The sequence below is a fragment of the Corvus cornix genome, chromosome 13, assembly GCF_000738735.6.
Source record: "Corvus cornix cornix isolate S_Up_H32 chromosome 13, ASM73873v5, whole genome shotgun sequence".
NCBI lineage: Eukaryota > Metazoa > Chordata > Aves > Passeriformes > Corvidae > Corvus > Corvus cornix.
In genome coordinates, this window is record NC_046343.1 from 783,530 (window position 1) to 802,591 (window position 19,062).

Consider the following 19,062-nt stretch of genomic DNA (forward strand, 5'->3'; position numbering starts at 1 on the left):
TACATGGATATAAAAGAAGCGTGTGTAGCTCTGGGAGGGAGGAATGAGCAGCAGGCTCTGTGTCCTGGCCCTGGGGTGACACGGGGAGCGTGTGGCTGCAGGACACGCGGGCAGCAGGCTGGGCTCCCCTGGCTGCAGCCCTGCTCAGGAGCCACGGGCTGGTGGTGCCTGGCTGATAGCCCTGCAGAAGATGGGCTGTTCCAGCGGCACAGCCATGGGGCCAGGTGGGTCTGAGCTGTGGCAGCACCTGTAAGTAACTGTATAGCCACAAGTTGCTTTGCTTGGCTCGCAGTGGTGCTTATGCTCTGCTCTCTCATTGCTGCTTTGAACTTCCTTTCCTGCCTGATTGTTCCTCTAATCAAAAGAAAATGAGCTCCAATTGAGGTATCTCACACAGCGTGATTTGTGTCAGATCATGGCCGCTGGGGACCCTTTGAAAAGCAGCAATTCTGAGGCTTGATTCAGTAGGGTTCACAGGGGAAGGGGTGGATCAGGCCTCCCAAGTGAATGCAGCAAGAGCTGAGTGTGATTCATGCAAATCAGAGTTTTCATATAAAGTGAGATTCTCCTGTGTGCGATAGGATGGGAGCTTGGCATCAGCACTACAATGGAGCTGTGGAGATGCCAAGGGCGGCTCCAGGGCTGTGTGTTTACCCAGGCGTGTTCAGGCCTGTTCTCTTGGTACAAGAAACATTTTTTACATGTCCTTATGATGAGGCTTCCAGCAGCCCAAGGGACCCTCAGGAGCAGTGTCTGTCGTGACAGAAACCGCTTGTGGCATGTGGTTGGTTGGTGGAAGGTCTGTGCAGTGGAGTTACTAGCAGGCATTCTAAACTGCCATCCTAGGATTTCATTAACAAACTTTTAAAAGACATAATGAATTAACCTACTGAGAGCATTAAGCTTTAAAAGTGCTGGGTTTGAACTGAAAGAAGTTAAATGAAGCTCTCTGCCTGCATCCTGCCAAGGCAGAGTCCCACTTGATGAGTAATGGTGGATATGTACTAGTATCTTGGAACTTAAAAAAAAAAGAGATTTTAACTCCTGTTGGGTACCTACTTGATTTGAGTAGGTGTTGGGAGATGTTTAATGCCCAGACAGCAGTTACCTGTGGATGTGTTTTGTACCACACATACTCTTTATTTTACCCCTTGAAAGGACAGAGGAGCTGGAGACACCCAGCCAGGGATGGGCACAAGAACCAAACCCCACTGTGACAGAGACAAGGCCACTGAGGCACCAGCTTTGGGGTGGGGGGGATCTCTGAGGATGGGCTGTCATGGCAGGTGCCTGGGTCGGATTGCTGCCTGGAGATGGAGGTTTGGGAGTGTCAGGGAGCTGAAGTCCCTTGGTTGGGGCTGGATGAGGTGATGACTGTCTCCTAAAACTGAAAACCAAACCCAGAATGGTCCAAAAGGCCTTAAAAGGCATAAAGAATTACAAACAGGGATTTAGCACTAACAAAAGAATATCTTAATTAGATCTCACAACCTGTAGAGGAACACATTGGATTAAAATGAAACTGAGCTTTGTGCTCTCGGGGTTTCAGTGTGAGAATGGAGAGGAACTATTCACATTTGCAATTTGTGAGGTTGGATTGCTTTTTCTCTGAATTTGTCTTTTTAACTTTTTACCTTGTCAGAAAATTATGAAAAGCTACTGGGATGATGTATTTGGGGTAGTTCTTATCACATCATGTTGCAGAAACATTTGCATGGTTTTGGAAACATGGGTAGACTTTCCTATTTAATCCTCTCCTTCCAGGTTAACTCCTTTCTTCCTGTGGTGTCCAGCCTGGCCCCCACTCATCAACCTGCCTTTGGCTTCACTACCAGTGGTATTTTCTCTTTGTGAATTTCTATCAATATTTAATACAGTGGTGTCAGTTTTGCTGTAAGATGAGAGGAACTACTAGAAACCTTGAATTATACATCATGTGGTGGGGGGAAGCTGCAAGTGTTTTCTTTTGGACCTAAAGTTCTTGGAGCTGATCTCCAGGACCTGCAGCTTGAAATCCCAGTGATGGATGAGCCCCAGAAGAAACTCAGCCAGCGGCACGAGGGACGGCCCCGCAAGGTGAGGTTCAAAATCTCCTCAGCCTACAGTGGCCGAGTGTTAAAACAAGTCTATGAAGATGGGCAGGAGCTTGAACCCCCGGCCAAAGAGCACTCGCGGCGCTTCCTGCGCCAGAGCTTCGAGCCAGGGGACCATTTCTGCGGGGCCGGGGAGGTGCCAGAGAACAGGTTCTACTGGCCCACGGCCCTGACTGCCCAGAGGATCAGCATACTCCGAGAGGATCAGAAACACGGGCTCGCGGGGACCTCGCCCCTGCTCAGCGACTGCCAGCCCGACGCCAGCCACTGCAGGGTAAGTGCTGCCAGGGCTGTCCCCTCTCTGGGGACCAGCCTCAGGCTAAGACATTCCAGAGCAATACGGTGACAGGAGCCTCACACTGCAACCTCATCCAGATAAAACTGTGTTGTCAGGCCAGGACTTGAGAAGGGTGGTTGTAAATCTCCAGCCATTATTCCAGGAATTCTGTATGCTGAGTATGCCACACGTGGCAGGATCCTCAGGGTCTGCAGCATTGCAGGCAGGAGGGAACAGCATCTGCCAGCTGTGCTCCAGCCGTGCTCTGGCTTCTCCCAGAGCTGATCTGCATCTGTCCATTGGGTAAAACAGAACATTTCCATATATATTGATATCTGTGCATAGGAATCCTACTGCATCTAGATCAGTCAATTATAAGGAGCATGTTAAGCTAATTAGGTGTATTTAAAATATTAAAGTTGTGTGACTTCAGCTGGCAGGAAGCCAGTGCTGCCATCAAGGTACCAGGTATCTGCATCCTCTGGCAGCCAGAATTCCTCTTTGGCTACTTTGACAATCCCAGCTTAGTTTCATTGGCTATTTTCTTAACATATAATTAATGCCACTGATAGAGAAGTGTTTCTTTAGTCCTAATAAAGAGGCGGTACATGCATGATATGTGTAAATACTTTTTATGGCCTTGATTTGAACACACTGAAAGTCTGTTAATTCCTGGCACTCATCAAAGCTGTGTGTGGGAAACCCAGATGGCTGATATTTGACCTGGTGATAGACTGGACATGTAGTTTGCCTGAAAACATCAGGCCACGATGAATCTCTCCTGCCCAAAGACAGTGCAGTTCTGTGATCTTATCTACCCCGTTAATTTGTTTTGCATTCTTGGGTAACGCTCCTCTCCCTCCCCAGTCTCCCCAGCCACAGATACCTTGAGTACCCACATTGTCCAGTACCAGCTCGTGTTGCATCACCATGCACTTGGTGTTTGGAGACACCGTGTCTGTGTAACACGCACCAGGCTCTCACCTTCTGCAGGTGGGGAGGACTTGTGCTCACCTGCCTCCCCCTCATGTTTCTCCCCACAGGGAAGCAGGTGCCCCCACTGCCAGGAGGGCACCAGCCACCTCATCCCAGCTGGTGTGACTCAGGGCATTTTTTAGGAGAACATCTCCTTTTGCATGGCCTCTTGACACAGACACTTGCTCAGAGTGAAATATGAAGAGTGTGTAAAACAATAGGCCCCAGTAACTCCATATGACACCCAGAGAGGGGGGGAGGAGGGACCAGATCAGCAAAATGCTGCTCTCAGGGAAATGTTTGACCATGCCAAGTTTAGCTTTAAAATGACTAGGAAAAAAAAATACACATTCACCCATTAGGGCTGTACCTCCACCAATTTGCTGGATGCTCTGGGGGTGGTCATGGGAGCTGGCCTGGTGGAGGGGATGCTCTTCTGGAAGCCCAGGGACCATCAGTGTTTGCAGAGTGAGTTTATACTGGTGAGACACTGGTAAGTTCCTTCTTCAGACTTCCCCAGTTGTAGATTTTGGCAAGATCATCATCTACACCAATAACCTGAAAATCATCCGTGCACCGATGGACCAGAAAGAGCTCATGAGAAGAATCATCCAGACAGAGGGAATAAATGACTGGACATTCATGTGCCAGGAGAGGAAAGAAAGATTTAGTGGTGGACATAAAAAAGATGTGGAGAATAAGGTCACTTGCATCCAGCATGTGCAGGTAAGAGAAAATGGAAAGTGCTTTTTCCCCTTAGCCCTGGTCAAACCACCCAAGCCCCATCCATCTCTGTATCTGGCTCCTAACTAAGTTTGGATAAAAAGCACCACTTTGTTCCTCATTTCCCTCAGGAGATAATGACCAACACTGTGCTGAGACTGTGCTCTGGGGGCAGAGGTGCTGGTTCCAGATGCTCATGTCTCCCACTGATTTCTATCCCTGGAGATGGCTGGTATTTACATAGCTTGGCTGGGCTCCAGCCCTTGTCACCCCTCCCCATGGGATAAGGGCAGGCCGGAGTTTCTCCAGCCTGACAAGGCTAAACACAGCTGCTCTGTGGCTGAGACTGCTTCAGGCCAAAATTTTAGTATCAGCTGAAATAAGGTTGTGCCTTACATTTGCTTTCTCACGGGGGAGCCTTTGTTGGTCAGAATCCCCATTAGTCTGACCATGATTTGATCCCACAAAACCTAATGTTGTCATGTGGAGGTGATACAGTTTCATGGAACTGAGTCTGGCCTGTACTGAGTGTGGGTCACCACGGTCCTTCTGCTCCCAGGAATTTCAAGGTGGGATTTGAAAGAGACTGCCTGGCACATTGGGAGAGAGGCAGGCACAAAGGACGGCTTGAAAGAAGGTGTGCATGTTGGTGATGAGCAATTCCTGAAGAAATGAAGTGTGGCTCAAACCTGAGGCTACAGAGTGGAAATGGTGTGATAAGAAATGACAGGAGGATGGGTGGAGCTGTGCAGAGGAGAAAGATGAATTTGGAGTATTGTGTTACAAGCCCAGTCACATTAACTTCTCCTTTTTCCCAAGTTGTCCCCAAGCATGTGGGAGCCTTTTTGTCAAAGTCCTTGCTGTGGAGAACTGATTGTCATAGGCAGAGTGGTGTGTCAGGAGCAACCGTGATGGCAAAGAGCAGAAGACAGGATTTCCCTCTTTCAAGAATGTTCCTGACTTTGGTATCTCACACCCACAAACAGGTTTTTTTCCTTTCTCTGCTTCAGGAGGGCCATGCTGAACACGGCTGTTCGCAGTGCAAAGGCTCAGGCTGTGCTCCCTGCTCACTGTGCCACGGAAGCAAGTTCTCAATGCTGGCAAACAGATTCAGGGAGTCCTACCGGGCCCTGCGGTGTCCGGCGTGCAACGAGAGCGGGCTGCAGCCCTGCCGCATCTGCGCTGCCTGAGCCGGCTGCCAGCGCCGCCGCCGGCCTTCGGGGAACACCTGCGACTGTTTCACCTTCCAGAAGTCTCACTATGACAAGTTTTTAAAAGATGGGAAAGGCACTCTCTACCTATCTCACTGTGGGTGTGAAACTGCACCTCTGCTCCCAGCCATTCCTCCAGCCTGCCCTGTGCGCCTGTTGGAGCCGGGCTGACCCAGTGTCTGCAGGGTGGACGTGGCCCTGACACCAGATGCAGGGCAGAGGCATCCCCGACCCAGAGGGAACATTTGGAGGTAAAGCACCTGTGTAAATGTCTCTGCACCTGGAACTGGGCTGAAACAGTCCCTGTGCTGGCACTGTCCCTCCCTTGAGTGCTTGGTGCCTGGCACAGCCAGGTGTGACCCACTGGGTGCTCTGTCAGAGGGAGTTGGGGCAGTGTCAGCACCGTGTCAGGTGTTGGTACCAGTCCAGCTGCACAGTGGGTACTGGGGCCAGTCAGTTCCAGTCCAGGTCTGTGCTCCGTTTGTGCCAGCAGTGCCTCTCTGGGATTTGACTTGCCGAACACTGAAAACGGCACTGCCCTTGCAGTTCTTTCTCTGTGCCCTGCAGGGTCACAAGCATTTCCTGAGGTTTTGCTGATCTTACACCTGCTTCAGTGACACAGTGATTCCTTTGGGGTCTGATTTATGGAGGAAATTGAAAACCCTTCCCAAATCTGGAGGTATGAAGAACACATGTGATTTTATTATTATAAATAGAAGTTATTAAGTTTTTAATCTCCCTACAAGGAAGGGCTGTGAACTAAAACTCCCTTGGATGCTGCTCAGTACTTCTCAGGACCGGGCTGAGGGTGAGCAGGACAGCTCTTGCTTAATACTAATCCCATGTTGTAATCTGCAGCAGGTAAACTCTAATTAGTGAGATGAAGCAATGATGGGGATCCTTTGCAGACTGCCACTGGTGCACAGAGCACAGGGGCTGTGAGAGCCTGAGGCAAGCAGGGGAAATGGTATTTTCTCTCTAAAGCATTAACTTATTAGTTTTTATATTCAAGAGTAATGTCAGTGCAGCCTTAACTCCCATATTACCTCTGAGACCCCGATGACTTAGAGGCTGCTCACATGTGCTTCACACTGAGGCTGCAAGCCCAGGCAGGGTAATTTATGGCCAAGTTTCTCTTTTCCTGTGATAGGTTACAAGGTTTCTCCACAGTACTGAAATTATTCAAAATAATACCGTTTTAGCTCCTAAACCTCCACATTTCTTCTGCTGAAATTGTGCTGTGGGTACTGAGGGTTTATTTTTTTAAAAAGAGCATCTATCTACAGGAGACACTTGATTGGTTTCATTCATCATGTCGGGATCTGCAATGTGGAAAAATGTTGTCCTTGGGGTATCACTGAGGGCAGGTGAGACTTCCCAAATCAGAAATTGCTGTCAGGCAGATCTCTTCCCTCAAATATGACCTGTTTGATCTCAGTTTGTTGGGCTTGTTGGAGAGTTTGCTGGCTTACGATAAGAAAAAGTAACCAGGCAAAATTGCCTGATAGTGTTTACAATAAAACTGGATGCAAATATGCACTTATAAAATCAATATTTATTGTTCTTTGGTAATTATAATGTTTCTCAACCACTGTCACTCCTCCTGGCTGTGTCAGCTGTTCCCATCATGCGGAGATGTCACTGGGGCGATACCTGCAGCCGGGAGCTGAGCTCTGCCCTTGCTCAGTCCTCGCCCCACAGGTTCCAGTGTCCTGGAGACTGTGGACCAAGCAGAGAAAGGGGATTTGCTTCCCCAGCTTCCAATGTACTCCTTTTACTTTTGGTAATATGCTGACTTGATTTACCCAATAAATGCTCTTATTCCACGTGGCAAAAATTTGAACTTTCCTACAGCATTGTGGTGAGCTGACTGTCGAGGCAGTGGGTCACTTGTCACGTGTTGCTGGTTTTATTTCTGCTGCATTCAGAGGCATCCCTCCATCCCCACTGGGCTGGTGGCACAGGGTGGAGGGCACGAGCTGAGCCCCAGCACTGCGCTGCTCCAGCCTGGTTCTGTCAGCAGCTCAGAAGCACAAACCTGGCTGTGGCCATGGCCCAGCTCTTGTGGGCAGAGCTGAGGCACTCGCTGGCAGCCCGGGCAGTGCCCAGGACTCTGACTGATGGGCAGTGCCACAACAACCTGCACTCTGCAGCCTGGCTCCTGCTGCTGCCATCCCGGGAGCTGGAGAGTAAGTTCTGCTGGGTAACCTTTTATCAAAAATTGTCAGATCTTTAAAAACTGGATTACTTTATGGGTCAGGGTAGGAGTGGAAGATGTGCTGCACTTCTGCCAAAAAATAACAGGCTTTTTCTGTTTGCTGAAAGCCCGGAAAGATGTCATTGGACTTGCTGAACTCACCAGGCATCTGCATGTGATCTCAGTGGGGTCAGCTGAAGTGTCCATCTTGTCAGAGAATGATGGATGAAATACAGGAATCTCTAAAAAATGTGATGGCATGGTTTTGGTTTAATTGATCACCTGTTTTTTTTCTGGTGTTTAATGGCTCAATAATAGAAGCAGACCCTGGAGTGGTTGTGTGCCCTGTACCAAAACCCAAACTGTCCTGTATGTGATGTTCTTTTATAAAGGAAAAACCCAAATATCCTCACAACTGCCAGGACTTTGAACAGTAAACACAGGCAAAGATGCTTAGTCTGGAGTCTATTTCTCTTGTTTTTGTTAACTTTCTACAGCTGTTCTTGTTTCGCCTTAGAAGAGGAGCACGCAAAAAGGCATTTAAGGGTTTCTCTAAAGAAAAAACAGAACCAAAAGCAAAAAAGCAACAATTTCTTCTCTTGTCCTGCTGCAGAGCTCCAGAGCTGTGTTTCTAGCAGGCTCGGGCAGCCTCATTCACTGACTGTTGTTGGCTGCCACACCATGGTGAACTGATGGATGTGCTCTGAGACATGCGTGGGGAAACTTGGAGCAAAGTTGGAAAAGAGAAGTCAGGTTACTCGTGCTGATTTTCTCGGGTGTTTGGCAGTTCAAAGTGAAAGACAAAGCAGAGTTAGTGCTCTTCATTGTGAAGGGTTTGAACCAAAGCAGAAGTGCAAATGGAATTGTTTCCTGTGATGCATGCCTCTATTTGGGAAGGGTAGTTGGGGTGACAGTGACAGCCAGGAGTGCAGAACTGGAAGATTAAAAGAATACTCATTTGTACGTGGTGGTGAAGTGTGTTGCCTGGCTTTAACCCAGAACGCAGTAGGATTGAAGAGGTGATTCCCATAGTTACTAATAAATGCCTTGGTTAAAGCTGTCTGGAGGGCTCCTGCCCTGGCTCTCTCTGTTGTGACTCTGCAGGTGGAACCTTGGAATGTTGTTATGCTGCAAAACAGGGTGGGAAGGTGTGACCAGACGAGCTCTCAGAGGAGACCAGAGCCAAAGCTGTTGGGGTTCTTCAAGGGCATGTTTGTGCCAAGACATCTCCTGGCCCACAGAAATCCCACATGTGGCCTCAGCTGCAGCATTTTGTGTATCAGCTGCAACTTATGATCCATAAGGATGGAGCACAGAGGTCCCTTGGACAGTGGAAAGTACCGTTGTGGGGTTTGGGGTTTTTTGGGTGGCCTTTAATTGATTCCAGGGGTCATTTTAAAGTGAGTCCATGACCTGGGAAAAAAACATTTAGTTCAAGTGTGATGAATTGATCTGTATTTGAAACACACATGTCTGTATGTGAAAGGGTTTTGTATTTATCGATCTTTATCACAGTGACTAATCTGTGCAGTGGGTTTTTAATTTACATTTATTCACAACCACCACCCTTCCAAAGCAGAAAACAAATGGAGGAATCTGGAAAGCTTCAGCTGAATTTGCAATATCACTGCCTTATTTCCCTGCAGTTAAAAAGGAAAAAAATCAGAATATTTATGAATTTAAACATTATTATTTTTGCAAGTCTTTGAGGCTGTCGTTTTGATTTATGTGGGCTCCATTTGCATGTAAACCCAGCCCTTCATTGCTTTGATATATTTGATTTTATGCAAACCATTCTGTGTGAGCTGCAGTGATGTCTCTCCGCTGCGGAACTCTGCAGCCCGAGTGGCCTGTGATTCCCCTCCAACAACTTCTGAGAAACACTGCTGGGAACTGCTGCTTCTAGAAATGGTTGCACACATTCCAGCCAGCAAAGGTATGCGGGGTCTGAATTCCCTGGATTCAGAATAACGACCAACGCGATCAATTCTGCTTGCTGTTGTTCGTGGAAAACGATCAATGCATTTGCCGGAAGATGAGGGAGAGCACAGAAATTCTTGGCATAATTTTATTTGCTGGGTTTTTGCAAGTGGAGAATGCTCCAACCGCAGCCAATGCGAGGGATGGCCCTGGAACCACCGGGACCCCCATGCTGGGGTGCCAAGGGTTTCTGGGTGCAGAGGGCTGGTGCTCCTGAACTGACCTGTGCTGGGGCTCTGCATCTGTGAAACGGGCTCAGACACTTCCAGGAAACACTCGAGGCTGACAGTGGGGTGGGAAAAATAATTCGGAGCTCTGAGTGGGTTACAGGCAAAGTTAGCTTTGTGGTGGCTTTAGGTCTGCTCATTGTGATGGAGGGGAAAAATCCTTGAAATAAACAAATCATTCTGGGAAGAAACTTACTACAGGAGCTCCTTAACGATTTTAGGAGAAGCGTGCCCGCTTTGTTGGGATACCTGTTCCTGGTTCCCAGGCTTTGGCATTCTGAGGGATGGTGTGCGGGGCTGCGCGGCGCTGCGGGCCGGGGATGCGGCTGCGGGCGGGCGGGGGGTTTGAGGCGGCCGAGGGAGCGGGGGCCTGCCCGGGGTCCCTGGGCTCGGAGTCCCTCTCTGGGGGTCCCCTCTGGGGTCCCTCTCTGGGGGTCCCTCTCTGGGGGTCCCTCTCTGGGGTCCCTGGGCCAGGACAGGCCGGGCCCGCCCGCGCGGTGCTGCGGAACGGCCGCACGGTGGCGCCACTGCCCGGGCGGTGCCGGGGAGCGAGGGGAGGGGGAACCGGCGGGGCCGGGGCGGCGGAGAGCTGGGCTGGGGCCGGGATCGGCGGGGCCGGGGCAGCGGGGAGCTGGGCTGGGGGCTGGGGCGGGATCGGCGGGGCCGGGGCAGCGGGGAGCTGGGCTGGGGGGCTGGGGCCGGGATCGGCGGGGCCGGGGCAGCGGGGAGCTGGGCTGGGGGGCTGGGGCCGGGATCGGCGGGGCCGGGGCAGCGGGGAGCTGGGCTGGGGGGCTGGGGCCGGGATCGGCGGGGCCGGGGCGGCGGGGAGCTGGGCTGGGGGCTGGGGCCGGGATCGGCGGGGGCCGGGGCAGCGGGGAGCTGGGCTGGGGGGCCGGGGCAGCGGGGAGCTGGGAGCTGGGCTGGGCTGGGCTGCGGGGCCGGGGCAGCGGGGACTGGGGCGGTGCCGGCCCTGCCCCGGCGGCTCTGAGGCTCAGGCTGCCCGAGCTCCAGTCCCGCTGCCCGCGGTCGCTGCCGCCCGTCCGGCTCGCAGCCCGTGCCCGGCCAGCCCCGCGCCCGCCCGGGGCGAGCGGCACGGGCCGAGGGCATTGCTGCTCTAAGCTCTGGCTTCCCCGGGGACGGGACCTTGTGGGTGGCCGTGCCTGGCTGGACATTCTCCGAGACATTACATCTGCTTGGAGACTTGTTATTTCTTTTGCAGTTCCGTGTAGGAAATTGAGTCTACTTCTGTTTAAATACTGGGGTAATAGAGCCTGCTATTTAGTGGAAGATTTATGTAAATGGTTCTTTGTTTCACATGATTGGGCCTCGGAGAGTGCAAGTTACATCGATAATGTAATTATGCCACTACTGCCATTTCAAAGCAACACACAGTGGAGAAGCCTCCAATTCTGGTGTAGAACAGGCCTTGGAAACCTTGTGCTTTTTTGATCAACTTGTATTCTGCAACAAGGAAAAATAATAGAGCTAGGTTACTGAACAGTTTTTTCTGGAGTTGTCAGCCTTTTTAGCTTAGAACCCAAGATTCCTTTTACATCAGGATTTTGTTATATCAGAGTTTTGGAGCACCTGTGATTGCACATCGTAATTGCACTATGCAACTGTGTTAGCCTTAAAATGCAATTTCTCTGCCTTTCCTAAAACTTAATGTTCTCTTTCATAGCAGGCTGGTGGCAGTATTTCTTTAGCCTGGCACTTGTATTAGTATGTATGTCACAGTAATGTTTTAGTATTATTTGAGATCAGTAAATTGTCTTGTGCTTTACAATACGGAGTTTGTTATCCAGGTGAATGTTAATTGCCTTTTGCAATAGGGAGTAAGGTCCCTGTAGCCTTCTGTGCCTCATTCCTGGCCAGAGTTTTGTAATCTCGCAACCAGACTGTTCATCCTCAGAAGCCCTGTTTTGTGCATGCATTTCTTACACAGGATGGTGCTCTACAGCAGCCTATGCAATGTCTAGGATGTATTAACAGTTGTGGCACCACGTGCTGTAGGACTTTGGGGGCATACAACCCACTTTCTTCCTACTACGGGAACTGCAATCAAATACCCATTTGGGATGAAATAGCAACACACAGACATTATATTTTTAGTCCTCAATGCTTTAATCCCCAGAGTTTTAGCCCCTAAATTCTCTGTCATGCACTTAGAGATGTCTCCTGGCTTTCAGCTCGGGTTTAATGGTGGTTTTTGAAGCCAGACTTGCGCTGTTTGTGAGTGAGCGAGGGTGCCCAGAGCAGAATGCTGCACGTCAGTGCTGCTGTTCTCTGCAGGTGCAGGAAACGGCTCTTCCCGAGCACACTCCTGCTCTGTGCTCATGGAGATACTTCATGTTATCCACATGATGTGTTTGTTTCAGTTCAGAAACCAAACCCAATGAAGTTTCACTTCCCGGATCCCACAAACGCAGCTGTTCGAGAAGGTGCTCCATGATCCCAGAGAAGTCTTTCCCCTGGGCTGCCTGCCAGCTGGCTGCTCCTCTGGGAGCGTTCTGTTCTTGATCTGGGTCATTAAATATTAAAAGGCAAAGTGATTCTAAAAGCCAGCCGTTTTTTAGAAGTACTAAATAACTGTAATTTGTTTCCTAATAGATAGTTTTGTCCTTGTCACTGAGTCCAACTCAATAGAAAAAACGTGTGTGATGAGACAGGACTGCTCTGTAAATCTCGTGCACAGTGTGTTCGCCTGCAGAGCGAGCCTGGGAATAGCAGCTGGGGTGGGGACAGCATTAAACTAAAGCTGAGCCTGTGTGTTGGGCTGGTCACTCGGTTCCCTGAGAGAACTGGTTCGGAGCTGGGAGAACCCAGCCTGGGGAGTGCTGGGCACTGGGCAGCAGAACCCTGTGCCTGCTCAGGGCTGCTGCTGCAGGCCCAGACCCTCAAAAATGGCTTTCTGTTGCCTTTTAAATGCTTGGAGTGAGAGGGGTTTGAATAAGATTTCTTGGGCCCTTGAATGCATTTGGAGCAGCAGCTGTAGGTGTCCTGTAGCTCTCCTCTGGCTCGTTCACACGCGAGGTCGGGTTCTTTGGCCAGAGCACAAATAATTGCTGGAAATTAATTTTCTGTGCTGCTCTGCAGCCAGAGCAGGCTGCCCGCTGTGCTGCACAGCAGGTGAGGCAGAGCCTCCGCTTTGCTCTCGTGTCTACCAGCAGATGCTTGGACAGAAGTTTAAAAATTATCAGCTCCCTCCTGCTTGCCAGCCCTTGGCATGGAGCATGCTCCTTCCCAAACCATTTCCTTTCCTCTGTGGGTGCCTGCTGTGCCCCAGAGGCATGAGCTGCCACAGGGCTTTGCCTGGAGGTCATGCACTTGTGCAGAGCGGAACTCAGAAATGTCTGGATGCACATTTACAGCAGGATCAGAGTGGAATTTCTCATTCCTGTAGCTTTGAAATGAGCAGGTATGTGATACATGTGACTGTCTTTAAGAAAAAGATTTATTTCCAGCTGATGTCAACCCCATTAATTCCTACTTTGTTCTGGTGTCTCTTGTAATTCGTCATTGCTTTTGCCTGGTGCTATTCCCTGGGAAGCGTGGCAGGGTTGTCCAGCAAGGTCCACATGACTTCAGAAATCTCTGAGGGTGTTTAAGAAAAAAACCCAACAACTTCAGATAAAATTAAATCCCTTGTGGCTCAGGCATTATTGAAAGCCGACACTGGGATGCTGGACACGTTCCTCTGGCTTTTTAAACTGTTTGGTTTCAAAAGCTTGCTGGAGCCCTCTGTTCTTACTGGGGCTTCCAGAACTGCATTGCTGTTGGTGTAGAGACTTTAAATACTGCAGCTGGTCACTCACTCATGCCCTGTTTTCAAGGCTTTTTATTTTGGGAAGGTCAGTGTCCTGGTGTGCAGCTCCCGCAGCTTGTGCTGGGCCGTTGTCCACGCTGGGTGTCAGCCCCGCGCTCAGGGGCTGTGGGAGGGCAGAGGCTGCTGAGTGTGAGTGCAGCCCAGCAGGTTCCCTCACACTGCCCCTAACACTTGCTGGGGCCCAGCTGTCTCCAGAGGTGCTCTGGGCACCGGGGCCGCTCACCTGCCCTGCCCAGGTCGGCTCAGGGATAGCCAGGGGTGCACAGCACACCCCTGTCACCTCCACAAGAGTCCCTGGAGGTAACTGGATCGAGCACCTGCTGGCTGGAAAAACAGGCGTGAAATTTCAGCACATAGCAATGTACAGTGACATTCACGTGTGAATAGATGAAGGAGTGATGCAAAGGGTGTAGGTAGCATCAGCAACACACGCCTGTATGATTGCACTGGAGAGAAACAAGGAAACACACAATGAGGAGCCCCCAGTTCGTGGTCCTGATTCCCCAGTTCATGGGAAAATTGTACACTGTGCCCTTAAAGAGAGAACGACATTGAGAGAAGGATGTAACCTGAGCATAGCACAGAAACTTGTCCTTCTCCCCTACTTCTTGCTGCTGGGCAGGTTCCAAGGGCAGCCTCCGGGAACTCTTCAGGGCACTAAAAGCGTGAAGAGAAGGAGACAGCTCTGCTCCTCAGTTGGCCCCGTGTGTGTTATCACAGGTGGTTTGCTCGTGTGACCCTGGGAGCTGCAGAGTCCGGATACACCCCATGGGATGCTCCTGATGGGAATGCTCTGTCAGGTTATAACCGTGCTGGCTTCAGCCCAGCTGCTTTGTAGACCAATATGCTGAAAAAGGCCAAACCACTAACCCAGTCCCTGCAAGGACCAGTGGCTTAGGCACTGAGCAGACCCTCATCCGTGGATGAGTTTATCCAGTTTAGGATTGACAGTTACATCCTTTGTTATTTTCAGCTAAAGAACTGCAAGTCAGGGAGTGGAGACTGCGACCTTCCTGGTGTCCCTGATGGAACTGGGGCAATTGAAGTGACACTTGCTTACTTCCAAACAGTCACCTTAACCACAGCATAGTTCTTCCTCTTAGTGGCAGGTGTTATTTTGTCCTAAATAAATGTGGATGTGGTGCTGCCAAGTGCTCCATATTCTTGCAAAGCGAATTCTTGATTTCTTCTGCTTCCAAGCAGGGCATATATATGTCTGGAAATATCTAGTAGCAAATAGACATTACCATAAATAAATTATAAGCCGTGGACAAGGCATGATGAGGCATATCTGTGTATCTGGAGGCCGGGAAGCACCAGTGTTACTGTCTTGTCTGAGCTCCTGCCACTGTTCCAGTGTTCTCCAGCGCTGCTGTGGGGATGCAGCTTGGGAGAGCTCTGGGGCTCCTGGCCTTCACTGCTGCAATATCAAACCAGAGTGTCCTGTCAGCTGCTCCCCTCTGCTTGCATGTGTCTGTGTTTGGGTTAGGGACAATTCCTGGAGTAATGCACCTGTGTTTGCCCTAAACACGTGTGCTGTGTTGGGTACGAGCTCACTTGGGCAGGTCCGTGGTGCCAGGGAGGGATCTGGGAAGAGCTGTCCGTGCCAAACCAAAGGGAAAGTCAGTGGCCAAACTCTGCTGTAACTGCCTGGATTTGTGCTGAAGTTGTGGACTGGCAAATTTCTGTGTGTCTGGGCAGGTAATACCTGTCTTTCTGCAGTGGAGAATTGTGTGCAGCTTGAATTCTTGGCATCATTTTCTGTCCCTTGGTGTTTTGGTTTGACTGCTTTCCCCCTCCTTTCTGGGAAGCTTTCTTCACTTCTTCATTTTGTATCCCTCCGTTGCCATCAGATTTCCATGACTGCCCAGCACTTCCCTCATTGCCCGTGGCCCGAGGGAGCTGCAGTCTACAGCATGGTGGGTGCAGGATGAGATGTGTCCCTGATGGGGAGAGGTGCACATGGTTCAGGAGCAGGACTTGTGAGCTGGAGCTGGGAATTAAAGTGCTCTCCCACACAAAAGCTCCCTCTTTTGAAGAGCTTTGCACTGGATGTAACTTTTAATTTGGTTTTGAAAGGCAGGCAGGCTTTGGAAACTCTCCCTGACACTATCTGAACAAGGATATTGCTAGACTTTTTATACAAAAGACACTTTAATTAAACTCCCATCATGAAAACAATTAGACCAAATTTGCAGTACTTAACTAGTCAATAATTTAGTAGTTGGAGCTCATTAATAGACTTCTCCCGGTGCCTGTGTTGTAGCGCTGGGGCACTGCCAGCTGCTTGCCATGGGGATCAATGTGGGGTCAATACCTTCCCTGAGCCTCCCTCTTCTGTCCCCTGCACTGGTGGCACTGAAGACTGAATAAATAAATAAGCACCTGGCAGAGCAGCTGGGTGCAGGGGTGGGTGTTTTGTGCTGCTGTCCCTCCTGCAGCCCGGTGCAGTCCCTGTGTTTGTGTTCTCAGCCCTGGCACAGACAGGAATGATGCAGAGCTGTGGCCACCGAGGGCACTGGTGCTGCTGGGTTCCTGTGTGCCAGGGGACAGGAGCGGGGTCCTGTCCTCGCTGTCCCCACGGCCTCTCTCTGGCTGGGGTGGGACAGTGTCCTGAGGGTTCTGAATTGCTGGGTGTGTTTCATGGGGGTCGTTGGCTCTCGTGGTGCTGGAGACGGCTCTGGGGGTGTCCCCTGTCAGCCGTGTCCCCTCTGGGAACAGACCCTGTCCCGCTGGACCTCTGGCAGTGCTGGCCCTGGGAGGGGACATTAGAGCCCTTCATTGCGCTGGTGTTCCTTATGTTTGCCTTTGGGATTGTCATGCAAAATATGTAAAGAGATGAATCCCCTTCTCAGGGATCGAACACCAACTTTCTTATGTAGAGTTTACTCAATATTTACTAAGTAGACAGAAAAGGAAAGGGTGTTCTGCTCTGTCCCTGTTTCTTAGGCCAGACTTCTCAGAGACAGGCAGCTGTGTGTTGGAAACTCACACAGTCAGTTTTGGAAACAAGGTGTGAGGAAGGTAAGTAATTTATTACTAGATTTTCTTCCCTGAATTAGATTCTATTTTTTTCAAATCACTGGATTATCTGTGCTCAAAATTAAATTGATGTTTTGAGTCCTGATTCTTTACATCTTTTAATTGTTGAAAAAAAATGTTTGACCCTTTCTTTTGTCTACAGAGAATAAGCAGAACAGAAATGGATTTACTTTTATTATGGTAATCATTTTGTTTCAAATACATTTTAGAACAGTATATAGAGCATGTATAACTGTATCAGTTTCTGTAATTCATTCTCATTCCTGATTTCCCCCAGGCACTGAGGCAGTTCTTCTTCCTAATGCCTCGTTGTACCAGCTAACACTGTAATAACAATTTGTGGTTCTATAGCACCTTTACTCTGAAATAGTCAAAACTGGGCCCTGGGAATTTATATCATGTCATGCATCTTTCTCCAGCAGTTAGATGGTTTTTGCAGCCGGATGTATTTACAGCAGCCCCAGTCACTTCTCCTCCAGCAGTTCTGGCACTTCAGTAGTTCTGTCTCAGTCAGAGTCATGAAGAAGGATACAAGCTCTCCGTGGAGCATCCCGGGGGAACCAGTATTCCAAGGCCTTTCATTTCAGGGAGCCATGTTCTGCTGACAAACCGGATCTAACAGCCACATCTCCTGCAGTGTTCCCTGTGAAACGGGGTTCAGTGGAAGTCTTGCTCTCTGGAAGCTTGTGCTTTGAAGAGATTTGGGGGCTCAGGTCATGCTGTGCAGACTGTTTAAGATTTACACCTCCTGGAAAAGGAGCAGGAGAAGAAGGAAGGGATATTTAATGAAACATTTTTAATGAGAAACTAAGAGTGGTCTTTTGTCCCTTTATTTTGTTTTTCTTTCCACCCTGCTTCCAGTTTGTCTCTTGTTTCAGATGAATGAAAGCACCTGTATGTGCCTGAAAATATGGCCTGTTTGTGGCTGAGCTCGTGAATCTTATGTACTGTGAGACTTTAATGAACCTGGATGTACCATCATTTATCATTTTTTAGTTATCTAACGGAGACGTGTGTTTTTCAGATGAACTGAGATGTCCACGGTTCAGGTCATGCCTGGTGCCACTCTAGCTGTGCATGGGGACCAAGTGGTTAATTCTGTTGAAGTTTGGTTTGATTTGGTTTTGTTTTTAAGTGGCTGTAGCAACGTCCTGTCTGTTTTCCCACTGAGTGGGCAGGTGTAGGATCCCAGAGCCTGGCAGCACCCGTGGTCCCTGTGGACATTCCCATGGTCACTGCAGAAATTCCTGCAGTCCTTTGGACATTTCCACAGTCCTGTGGATATTCCTGCGGTCCTTTGGACACTCCCTTGGCCCTGTGGACACTCCTCTCTGCTGGTGCAGGGCCTGATGGCCCCAACCTCTCATTGGTGCTTCTGCAGCTGATGTTGGAGTCTGTGCCCTGAGCTGCTGATGGAAATGTGCTTCATTTCCACAGCTGGTTGTTCATTTGCTTGGTTCTTGTAGCCCCGAGATCTGCGTGTTGTGGCTTCAAAAGGGAAGCAGGAGCAGTGGCAGCTGTGTTGTGTGAGCCACGGATCAGATGTGGGTGAAACCCACTCATGGTGTCTACAGGGCTGCAGAGATCCCTCAGCAATTTTGGCTGTGTCCGCAGGTCTGTGGAAGAGGGAAATACAAGCACACCAGGCCTGGTGAGATGTGTGGTCTCTCGCCTCCATAGCACCCCTCTCCCTCAGGCAGCAGCTGGATCTGGGCATCACATTCCTCCCAAGCTGTTCCACAGGGGTCCTTCCCTGGCTCGGCCATAGTTTGAGGCACATGTTACCCAAATGCAATCAGTGGCAGCACGGTGATGATATTTAAAGTTTTGGAATATACGTTGCAAGAACAGCAGTGATTGATAAATGTTCCCTGGCTTCCGTTCACTCCTTATCTTCCACCCTTGACCTGCCTCCCTCCTGCTGGCCTGACCAACAGGCACTGCTTTTCTTGCACCTGCTGTAACTGGCTGGAATGTGTGAAGATGCTGCTTGCAGAGCCGAGCCCGGGTTCCTGCTTTATCTCCTTGATCCTGACAGCACTACACTGCTGCATCCATCTGTTCGGAGAGCTCGGAGGAGATAAGGGAGTCAGGGCTCAGTGGGAAGCAGCAGTGTGAGGGCACAGGAAATGGAGTAGGGGATGAGCTGCATGACAAGCAGGAGAAAATACTGTATGAATATTAAATTTTGTGAATGGCTATGATAAAGTTCATGTATTTACACAGTCCAGATTAAATATCTGTATTTTATAGAAAGAGAGGGGACAGTTATGCTTCGTAAAACTCTTCAAGGACACCAAAGGCACTGATTTTTTAATCATTATTTTTGTAACTGAGGCATGAGCCCATTCTCCGGGTAGGGTGAGGGTTTTTAAATGCCTAATGAATACCAATGCCATTTCACAACTCCTCATATTTGTCACATTTCTCTTATTTTATTCCAACTCTGATTAAAAATATATTAGAAAAAGTTCTCCTGCCTACTTTTTGTAGAAGTCATAGTGCATTTGG

At 49.7% G+C, this 19,062-nt stretch overlaps 1 protein-coding gene across 1 annotated transcript; it reads left to right on the forward strand.

Annotated features, from left to right (window-relative positions):
* The first annotated feature begins 1,986 nt into the window (after positions 1 to 1,986).
* On the forward strand, positions 1,987 to 7,523 carry GRXCR2 (glutaredoxin and cysteine rich domain containing 2). Its single transcript, XM_010399860.4, has 3 exons — positions 1,987 to 2,367; positions 3,856 to 4,071; positions 5,079 to 7,523. The coding sequence occupies exons 1-3, from the start codon at positions 2,023 to 2,025 to the stop codon at positions 5,256 to 5,258; spliced, it is 741 nt and encodes a 246-aa protein (XP_010398162.1). The 5' UTR covers positions 1,987 to 2,022; the 3' UTR covers positions 5,259 to 7,523.
* Positions 7,524 to 19,062: the final 11,539 nt, after the last annotated feature.